The sequence below is a fragment of the Henckelia pumila genome, chromosome 3 (assembly GCF_033568475.1).
Source record: "Henckelia pumila isolate YLH828 chromosome 3, ASM3356847v2, whole genome shotgun sequence".
NCBI classification, from domain to species: domain Eukaryota; kingdom Viridiplantae; phylum Streptophyta; class Magnoliopsida; order Lamiales; family Gesneriaceae; genus Henckelia; species Henckelia pumila.
This window is the reverse complement of record NC_133122.1, coordinates 49,829,052-49,840,006: the sequence shown is the minus strand read 5'-3', so window position 1 is coordinate 49,840,006 and position 10,955 is coordinate 49,829,052. Positions and strand designations below refer to the sequence as shown.

General features: G+C 35.3%; 2 protein-coding genes across 2 annotated transcripts; both read left to right on the top strand.

Annotated features, from left to right (window-relative positions):
• Positions 1 to 3,871: 3,871 nt before the first annotated feature.
• LOC140887258 (formin-like protein 6) lies at positions 3,872 to 7,875 on the top strand. Its single transcript, XM_073294382.1, has 4 exons — positions 3,872 to 5,580; positions 5,666 to 5,853; positions 6,346 to 6,587; positions 6,780 to 7,875. Exons 1-4 carry the CDS (start codon positions 4,097 to 4,099, stop codon positions 7,563 to 7,565), a joined length of 2,700 nt encoding a protein of 899 aa, XP_073150483.1. The 5' UTR covers positions 3,872 to 4,096; the 3' UTR covers positions 7,566 to 7,875.
• A 1,453-nt stretch (positions 7,876 to 9,328) lies between these two features.
• LOC140888693 (cyclin-D5-1-like) lies at positions 9,329 to 10,913 on the top strand. Its single transcript, XM_073296392.1, has 5 exons — positions 9,329 to 9,598; positions 9,707 to 9,793; positions 9,939 to 10,230; positions 10,324 to 10,451; positions 10,724 to 10,913. The coding sequence occupies exons 1-5, from the start codon at positions 9,329 to 9,331 to the stop codon at positions 10,841 to 10,843; spliced, it is 897 nt and encodes a 298-aa protein (XP_073152493.1). The 3' UTR covers positions 10,844 to 10,913.
• Positions 10,914 to 10,955: the final 42 nt, after the last annotated feature.

The window sequence follows — 10,955 nt, the reverse complement described above, 5'->3', positions numbered from 1 at the left end:
TATGATGTTCTATTACTTATTGTTTTAGTGATGGATCTAATTATACATTTATATCGTTCTTGTCTATAGATAATGAAACCTAATTAACGATTAGAAGAAGATAATATCATTATTTTAATTTGTATTTTACCAACAATAAATTTATTTTAACAAGTTTCCACGTGGCTAGAAAAGTCAACAATTTATTTGTACCCTCCACCTTTTTCATCCACAATATGACAAGGCTTATTTATTTATTTATCTACCGTTGGATGGTGGCATTGTCAAATTTGAGGATAAATACCAACTCTCGATTTTGAATTTTGATAGTGGTAAACTTGAAGGTTTTTTTTAAAAAAAAAAATGGAAAAATTAGATGTTTAGAGATGCAAAAGTAGTAAAATTCTAAAAAAATTGAGTCTAATTTAATATGTCATTCGAGTGTTTTTTAAAACCCTTGGCTTACAACTTTTTATTACCTACTTAGTTCAAAACTTGAGGTTGAGAATTTGTACATGGAATAAATTAATGGAGTAATGGAAAAGGATGGTGCTGTCCCTTTTGTGATTCCAATCCCATTATGAAATAGGAAGCAAAAGAGAAAAGAAATAAAAAGAATTAAAGACAAAGCCTAAAAAGCAATATGCACTGGACATGTGCTTGTATTTGAGAACTCACCCTCATCAATAAAAAGTGTGCGCATATTTATATATAAAATAGTTTATTTTCTCATAAAATTTCAAGATATTAATTACACAAATTATTTTATTTTCTTTTGTGTCATATAATAAGTATGGAGGATTGGATTCCATGAGTGACCTCTGACTTAATGGATAGATTGATGCTGGCCATACTCAAAATAATTTTCATTTTCCAACGTCACACGAGGTATAAATTAAAATACATCCTACAAAGTATAATCAATGAACTAAACATTGTCACACACAAGCCAAACTTTAATACTAAAACTCCAATAAATTAGAGTAGACTATATATATGTGAGACGATCTAATATATTCATATTTATAAGATGAGTTAACCAGATTTATAATAAGAGTAAAAAGTAACGCTGTCGAGATAAAAAATAATATTTTCATAATTAAGTCGGATAGGAGATTCTCACAAAATGGACATGTGAAATCGACGAGGTTTTGTGAACAAATTAAGGCCTTGTCAGAAACAAAAATTACTTGAATTTTAGACGAGAAATTCAAGAATCACTTGATAATAAGATAAATTATACATCAAGCCACTCGAAATTTCTTTTTGAAAAAAATTATGTGGAAGATTTTTTGTAACGGAAGAGGTGTTTCTTCTGGACAAAAAAGGTTGATGAACGTGGAGCACTTGGTGGCCATCATAATTCATTAATTCTATTTATGAAAAAAAAAAACACACTCGAAGTTCACTCCTAGTTGCATGTGGCTACTCATTGTGTGGACACTAAACTATAAGAGAAAACCGGAAAATATAATTAGTAGGATCAGTTGACAATTGTTCTTTTCTAGCTAGGGCCAAAAATTTGGTATTATTTTTTGATGAAAATATCTTCAAATTTATATTTCTGGTATCTGCATAGTTCACAAACACAAAATGATATTGTAACTATGATCACATGTCGATTTTCATGTTGATGATAAGTGTAATTTATGCACTTAATTTATATATGATTTGATTTGACTTTTGTGATGTATCGAGTGTATATTATGTATATTTGTTGTTGTTTTTGTAAGATGTAAGGATTGGAAAAAAGTAGCAAGAAGAAGCGGAAATACGTATTATGGACAGCAACTTTCGATCATAATAAAGTTTAGGATGTTTTAAAGCTGCTATCAAAATTTCAGATCGATCCGACGGTTAGATTGTGAGATATGAATTTTTGAAAAATGTCGCGCAACTGGAAATGATGCAGCAGTGCCTCAGCGGGAAATTGAGCGCTTCTGCGCAATTTACCAAGAAAAAGTTTCAGCCTCTGCGGGAATTCAAGCGCTTCTGCGCAATTTGACGAGAAATATTAACGCTTCAGCGCATAATCCAACACTTCTGCGCGTTTGTGCGAATTGATGAAACGCTTCTGCGCAAAATTCAGCGTCTTTGCGTGATATGTTCAACACGGAAACATTACAGACTTTGAAAAATTTTGGACGTGATCTTGGGCTTGATTGTGGGTTTCTAAATCCTATAACAGGGATTCACACGCACAAATCTGGAGAGTTTGGAGCCGCACATAAAAACACAAAGAAATTGGGAGAGCTTGGTCGTGAGATTTTGGAGAAGAAAGCTGTGCAAAACGTGAAAGATATCAAAGAACGAAGACAAAGATCGATCGATCGGACACAGCGTCGCATATTCGGATTTGTTTTCTTTATTTTGGAATTATTATCATTGATTGATGCATGGATTGAAAAACATGACTTGATTTTATTTGAATTTGATCATGAACTAAACTTTTCATAGTCTAGGGTTTTGATGTAGCCAGGTTGAGATGCTTTTACAAATTATTAATTTTATTGGATTGAATTCTCCTAAATTAATTGTTTTTTTTTTATATAGTTTTGATTGTATTTTCAATGACTTGATCAATAATTGATTTGTTATATTTATTCGAAATTGTTGCTCGGGAGAGAAAATTTTGAATCAGACAAATAGAAATTACACCGTTAATTATTTATATAGCTCGGGAGAGTATATAGCGTTAACGGAATTTAGAAAGAACATCGTTTTACGCATATCACTAAAACTATATTTTAATAGGGATATTATAATTGAATCTTAGTTGATTAATCATACACATTATTTGTTGCTCGAGAGAGGGAAATAACATAATCTAAGTGTTCTTGGCTATTAATTGAATGAAATTCATAAAAATAAGTTAATTAGAAGTAATTGCTGTTGAAACCAGGTGAAATCAAAACCTCTAGACAATTATCTCTCGTTGATATTTCATTGAAATTGTGTGCGTGTTAGCTAAAGTTCATTTCTTATTTAATTTTTCTGCAATTATCTTAAACTTTGATTTTTTAAATAAAATTAAAACTATTTTAATTATATTACTAAATAATTTTCAATATTACTCTTCGTGGGATCAACACTCTATTCACCACTTTATTAAAACTTGACACTGTGCACTTGCGGACTCAAAAATATGCAACAGTCGACGTATATGTTAAAGTAACATAACGTTGATTTTCACGATTTATATGATATTGGCTCAATAATCAGAGAGAACTGTTGGAAATAACATTTATCCAATCGATTCAAATGCTCCAGAAAAAGATCTAAAGAAAAAACTATTAGGTGCAGTTAAAATTAGCTGGGGACCTTGGGTTTTTAACTTTGCTCATAAAATGAACTCAATAAATCTCATTTCTTGTTTTTTTGTAAAAAGGAATGATTTTTATCTAAAAGAAATAATTGTCCTCGTTCATATTAAGAATAAGATAATCAATCAATTTACCTGTTAATTGAAGTCTGGTTGTCACATAGTTTAGAATTTCTAAACTATAACTATCTATAGTTTTTGATATTACTAAAATTATTCGGTTCGACAGTTTTACTCATAAAATTTGTTACGTAAATCTTCCTGTTACATAACATGATACCTTTTTGTAAAAAAAAAAAAATTAACAAAAAGCTGTATCCCCTCTTAATTATTTTACTTTTTTTCCAAAAAAAATTAAATGAGAATTACTAATCCTATTCATAAAATGAGGAAAACACCTCGGATAAGTACTTCGCTGTTATTTGTTATTATTATTATTTTTTTAAAAAAGGACTTTGCAATATAAACCAATGCTAATAATAATAATAAGTACTTTGCTGGTGTAAAACTCAAGTTTATGCAGTATAATAATGTAAAAAGAATACTAGAGGTGGAAAAAGTGTTGCAATTCCCAAGTGATCGTCCCCACTCGTAGAGGGAGAAAGAAAGAAAAAAAGAAATAAAGAAAGCATCAAGATCTTGCAACTCTGAGAAGCTTCTCCTTTACAAACTCATTCATTCCCTTTCTCTCTCTGTTTTCTGTCTCTAAATTTTGGCCTAAACTGAGAATTTAGAACCAGATATGAACAAGGGAAAACAAAGAAACATAAATGAGCTTATCAAGAAAAGACCACAATGAGAGCCTCCTATCATATGTGCCATTTCTTGATTTTCTCATTACTTGTCTCTTTTATGCTCCAGTCGATTACAGGGGCAGAGCCCATACTTCCGAATTTCGTTCATGGAGAGAAAAAAACCAGGAGAATTCTGCACCAACCATTGTTTCCGTCCAATTCAGATACGCCGCCGCCGCCGCCCCCTCCACCACCGCCACCACCGACAAGCCAGGATTCACCGGACCAAGACCAGCCATTCTTCCACGAACTCCCGACTGGTCCAACGGTGGATCAGGGCGGCGGCCAGCAGTCGCCATCAACTTCCGCCAACACTCCGGCCGCGGCGTCGTCTAGTCCAGCTGCCACGAAGCCAACCAATTCCGCCAAGAAAATCGGAGTAGCGGTTTCATCAGGGATTCTAACTCTGGTAATGCTATCTGCGCTCGCCTTGTATTTATTCAAGCATCGTTCGAATCAGAGCGACGAGTCCCGCAAGCTTGTTGGTGGGAATTCAAGATTCTCCAATGAAGAATCAAGAATGCCACCATCTACTTTCCTCTACATTGGGACAGTGGAGCCATCTGCAAGAAGTTTGGTGAACGAGACCGCTAACGATGATGCAAATGGCTCGCCATATAAAAAACTGAAGCCCGGAAAAAGATCCGAACGGTACCGGCCTAGTCCCGAGCTTCAGCCTCTGCCTCCTTTAACCAAGCCGCCGCTGCCGCCGAGTATAAATTCACCTCCACCAATGTCTTCATCAGATGATGAGAGTAATGACACCAATTTTTACACTCCACAAGGATCATCTAAGAGCAACGAGTCTCCCGCTTCACGCCACAGCCACCGGAATAACAATATGAGCCAATTAAACCAGACTAAACCAGAAACTCGTATGGCTAATACCACCTCTGTCCCTCATTCCAAGAGAACATCACCGAAATCTCGTTTATCGGCATCATCCCCGGATACAAAACCCGCGATGATACAATCAATAAAGCAATCTTTGCTACCATCTGAATCTTCTTCCTTCGGGCCATTGCAGCCCAGTAAAACACTGTCATTTACTCCTAAAAGGGCAGCAGCTAAATTCTCGGCACCGCCTCCCCCACCGGATATGGCACGCCTTCAATCAATAAGCAACTATGAGCAACAACAAACATCGAACATACCAATCCCACCTCCGCCTCCGCCGCCGCCTCCTCCTCCACTGCCTTTGCCAGCACCAAGAAAATTCGGACCCGTGGAAACAAATGTACCTTTACAAGTCTCCAAATTGGTAACAAGGCTACAGTTAAAGACTCCTAGTCCGAATGCAACCCCGAGGACTGAGAAAATAGCCTCCTTTGAAGAAGAAGGTAAAGGTTCCAGTTCATCAGAGAAACATGGTTCCGAAGATAAAGATGGGTCGAAGCCCAAGTTGAAACCTTTGCATTGGGACAAAGTGCGAGCCACCTCGGACAGGGACACGGTTTGGGACCATTTGAAGTCGAGTTCATTTCAGTAAGTGAAATGTATAATACTTACATGAAAGTAATGGTGATCATGTATGCATATACAATCTGTTGACAGGATATTTTTCCTACAGGTTGAATGAGGATGCAATGGAATCGCTTTTCGGATTTAATTCGGTTCCTAAAGAGGGAAGGAAGTTGGTGATATCTTCTTTGGATCAGGAGAACAGAGTGCTGGATCCAAAGAAATCCCAAAACATAGCCATTTTATTGCGAGCATTGAACGTGACAAAAGAAGAAGTTTGTGAAGCTCTTTTAGATGGTATGTATCCTTATCTTTTTGCATAAGTGAATAAAAATCAACTGTACCAAAAAAAATTAGCAGACAATGAGGTTTCGTTGCTGATGATGAATGGCTCTTTCATCTGAAAATGAAAATATGACATGAAAGAAACGTCTACCTAAAACCAACTAGGCATTTAATGTTGAATCGTCTATTCTTCTTTGTACTAATTAGTGCAGAGCAAGCTTGGAATCTCACTTGTGAACTTTCAGACACAACTAGAATAAACAGTGAATTGAAATGCTTACAAAAACATTTGAATTTTGTAATGTATTGCAACACCGCAATCAAAGGACCGAGACAATAGAAAGGAGGCGAAAAACAGCAGAATTGTTCGTTCTAGTTTGGAATCAAGCAATTCAAAATCGAATATACCATGCATTGCTTTATTCTTTTGTATGCCTAAACAGGGGTTCAAATTTTATTTGAGATGAATTTTTCACAATGCAAATATTTGTTTTGATGAGGCAGGAAATCCAGAGGGATTGGGACCGGAGCTTTTGGAGACATTAGTGAAGATGGCGCCAACGAAAGAGGAAGAAATAAAACTTAAAAACTACAATGATGATGGCTTCAAGTTAGGATCCGCAGAGAGATTCCTCAAGTCAATACTCGCTATCCCATTTGCTTTTAAAAGAGTAGAAGCCATGCTATATAGAGCAAACTTTGAGACAGAAGTGAATTACTTGCGAAGATCTTTTCAAACTCTAGAGGTACAACCAATTATTGGATTCAACTTGGCCAATTCTATGATGATGTTTTCTGATTTACAGTTTTTGTATAAGTCGGAGACTAGGGAATATATGTCCCAAAGATTGGATACTTATACATTCTCATTCTAGTGTATCTGAAAACTCTCAATGTTTGAGTGAGTCTTCTCACAAGTGGATCATTGCACAATGCAGGAGGCGAGTGAGGAATTGAAGAATAGCGGCCTATTTCTTAAGCTGCTTGAAGCTGTTTTAAAGACAGGAAACCGCATGAACGATGGCACAAATCGCGGTGATGCTCGGGCTTTTAAACTAGACACACTATTAAAACTAGTGGACATAAAGGGAACAGATGGAAAAACAACCTTACTTCACTTTGTCGTCCAAGAGATAGTAAGGTCGGAAGGAGCGGTTACCGACCCCACCAGCGAAAATCTGCCAATCAAGACCACTTCTCTGGAAGAAGAGTTCAAGAAAAAAGGACTGCAGGTGGTGTCCGGGTTAAGCAAAGAACTTGGAAGTGTTAAAAAGGCGGCAGGAATGGACTCGGACGTATTGAGCAGCTACGTCTCCAAACTCGAAACAGGACTTGAGAAGGTCAGATCGGTTCTCCAACACGAGAAGCAGAGCATGCAAGGTAAATTCTGTGATTCCATGAAAGAGTTTCTTGAGGAAGCTACCGCGGAAATACACCGGGTCAAGGCCGAGGAAAGAAAAGCCTTGTCCCTAGTGACTGCGGTAACCGAGTACTTCCATGGAGATGTCGCAAAAGAGGAGGCTCATCCGCTAAGGATTTTCTTGATCGTACGAGATTTCCTCTCCATATTAGACAATGTATGCAAAGATGTAGGCAGAATGCAGGAAAGACCCACGATGGGCGCGGGTAAATCATTCAGAATACCTGTGGCTGCACCAATGCCAGTCCTTAACAGATACAACATGCGGCGGTACGATAGAAGTTCTGATGAAGATAGCATGTAAGAGAAATCCTTTCACAATGGATTTCCAGCTGCTACTATACGACGTTGGAAAAGCCGAGGAAAAACGTGAAAAATATATAAAAAGTCATAGAATATAAAGGTAAACTGCCCAGAGAACAAATGAAATAAGCAGCAGGGATGCGAGATCTTGAACAATATGAACAGTACGATGCATCCATGCTAGGATGCGTAAATGCAAGAACAAGTAGATTTTTTTTCAGTGCTAAATACAGTAGCTATAGGTAAAATGGTCTACTTCATTTATTTTCATGATAGTACTTGTCCTCTTCAATATGACTTAGCTTTGCTTCTGTCATTTCACGAGCTGCATTCATTGATCCATATACGATCTGGATACATCAACCGACAACCATCTTTCGGCTAACCTAGCTAGCGTCCTCGGTCCATCGAAACCGAGGCTTAGACTAAACCAAAGATGATCTTATTAGCATATATACCAAATCGTATGAGAGGGTGATGCTCTCAAATGAACAACACCTCGCTCGACCATTTTGGTATTAGGTTCCAAAACTCAGTAGCACGTGAAGGGGTCTGCTTGTTACATGCAAAGTATTCACGTGTGGTATCAAATACTAATATATCATCATATTTTAATTTGGGTAGCCACCATAAATTAAATATCTTTTCTTTGTTGTATAATTATTTTTAAAATTATAAATTCTGCATTCAAAATCATAAATAACTGAGAATGTGCGACATGCCTGAATATGTAACGTGTGTTTGAAAGGTACGATTTCAATTGGATTTGATGGAATTCGAAATTACAAATACCATTTTAGTGTTTGCTAAAATAGAATTTCGAAATGAGATTGATTTTTGATGAGATTTCATTTAACTACATGAAATTTTTATGAAATTAGTCGAATTTCGTGGGATTTCATATGATTTGAGTTTTAAAAATTATATTTATATAATTTATCATAGATTTCAAATTTTCTTTGCAAATTTTACAAAATTTCATTTATCTAAAAAATTATATTATCAATTCACACCACTATATTTTAAATTCTTACCAAACACCAAAACGAAATTTTAATTCCAAATCTCATTTTTTAAGCCATAGGTCCGTATTTATTAATTAAGGAAAAAAATGCTAGTAAAAAATTTTAAAAAGAGATCTATGCTATTCATTCATGACAAATGTTTATTATATATATATATATTATCAAACTTTAAGTAATAATATTAGATTAATAACCAAAAAAAGCAACAATTTATTGAGAAATGAGAATATAATATGTAAACGTAGCATGCATGCATCATATATCCTACATAACCAAGCCCTAAGACAGTAGTCAAAGTTTATCTGCCAATAATCGCGTATATATAATTGTCGGAAAAATTGGGGAATTAAATTTGGTCAATTATTTTTTTAAAAAAAATGACGTCTTGCAGTGTATTTTTTTTAACATTGAAAGAGGTCATTTTATTTAAAAAAAATGATTGAGCGAAGTTAAAAAAAATATTCACAATATTCTCTTATAATTACGAATTACACACTAATTTTATTCTATAATATTATTTTAATTAATCTATAACATATAAAAATAGATTAAGTAAAATATTAGTCTTTATATCCATATCCTCATCTAAATTTGGCGGCAACTCTGATCCACGTTCCTCCTCCTGTGATTTTTTCTTGAAACTAGATTCTCTCAATCACAGTTTCAAACCAAATCTTCTACGAAAATAGTTCTACTTTCCTTTCCGCTTCTGGGTTTCCAAATTTTGCACCAAGATCACATGGAGGACGCTGAAAAAATTTCACCTCCTAGTCTTGATTCCTATTTGAAGGATCTGGGCCAATGCAAAGATGAAACTGATGGTTTTTATTCTGTTTTCAAGATTGATTCTGAGTATATTGAAACGTTAATGCGAAGAGAAACCAATTTGGAATCCGATGGCAAATATTATCCAGTGAATAGTGGAACAAATTGGCTGAAATCCGCACGTTTGGGTGCCATCAAATGCATTCTTGATGTCCGTGTTTCTTCCCATATTTTTGCTCTCCAAGTGACTGTGATAATTCTTCTTCGTCATTTTTCTTTATGCAGGTCCATTTCTTGGATTAACACGGTTTATTTTATTTTAATTTTTTTGAAATTTTTTTGGCACTTATAGACAAGGGCTCGTTTTGGATTTCACTTCGGTACAGCTTATTTGTCACTGATTTATTTTGATCAGTTCATGTCAGGAAAAACGATCGAGGTTATCTTTTCAAACTTCTGAATTGACCCTTTTATTAATATTTAACTTTTTCTTGACTCCGAATTTGAAATATAATACTTATAGGTGATTTAGAAATTCTGCAGAAATGTGTGACTTTGAAATATTTTCTTGCTACTGATCATAGGAAGAAAAGTCGCAGTCCGTTCAATTATTGGCACTCGTTTGCTTATCTTTGGCTGCAAAAATGAAGGAATCTAAAGCACGGACATCAGCAATATATATTGGGAATGGTTTTACTTTGAAAGGGAATGCGATTGCGAAAATGGAATTATCCATCTTGACTAATTTGGAATGGAGGATGTGGCGTGTCACTCCTTTTGCGTATCTTGAGTATTTCATCAACAAGTTCTGTGGTGAACTTGGGCATAAGGAACTGGCAACTCGGGCCACTGAACTAACCTTGCTTTTGATGGAAGGTAATCTAGATGATATATGAAGACGGTGTGAACTTAATTACATATAATTACAATAAAATTGTTTTGATTTTCTTGTTGATTTGATGCATGCAGACATTAATGTAGCCGAACACTGGCCATCCGCTGTTGCCGCAGCAGCAGTTCTAGCAGCTTATGATTGTGGATTAACAAAAAGCATAGTTGAAATGAAGATGAAAGAAGTTCCATTAATATTGGAAAAAGTGAGTTCTAGTCATAGTGGTTGCATTTTCTTGATAACAGGTGACTTGAGTCGGTTTTTAAAAAGTATTTAGGTATACATTGTTTGGTACGTAAGATAAAAAAAAATCAAATTATACGCATATGCCAATCATTTAGTGCAATCAATTATATGAAGTTTGATGTGTAGAATAAGTGTGAGCTATGCAATTGATTATTATTTCATCGTTCGCACCAAACATTACTTTAGTGGTTAATTTGCATTGATTATTTTCAATCCTTGATACTTCAACAGGATCATACGTTGTCCTGTTATAGTCTCTTGCAGAGGATTGTGGCGTTAAAATCCGAGACCCCAGCCCCATCTCATGATCAAAAACCACTGCAGAATGCAACAAAGGAGACTGATGAATAGATATTCTTGATGGTAAACTTGTGAAATGCTACATCGTGAAGATATAAGATTGATGTAGTTTATTTTTTCTTTTTTTTTTCATGGTCAAGAGATTGATTGGAGGGCACCATTT

Coding starts and splice junctions, on each gene's coding strand:
- LOC140887258 (XM_073294382.1), top strand. CDS start 4,097: ATGAGAGCCTCCTATCATATGTGCCATTTCTTGATTTTCTCATTACTT. Junction 5,854..6,345: donor TTGTGAAGCTCTTTTAGATG/GTATGTATCCTT, acceptor TTGATGAGGCAG/GAAATCCAGAGGGATTGGGA. Junction 6,588..6,779: donor GATCTTTTCAAACTCTAGAG/GTACAACCAATT, acceptor TGCACAATGCAG/GAGGCGAGTGAGGAATTGAA.
- LOC140888693 (XM_073296392.1), top strand. CDS start 9,329: ATGGAGGACGCTGAAAAAATTTCACCTCCTAGTCTTGATTCCTATTTG. Junction 9,599..9,706: donor CCCATATTTTTGCTCTCCAA/GTGACTGTGATA, acceptor TGGCACTTATAG/ACAAGGGCTCGTTTTGGATT. Junction 10,231..10,323: donor AACCTTGCTTTTGATGGAAG/GTAATCTAGATG, acceptor TGATGCATGCAG/ACATTAATGTAGCCGAACAC.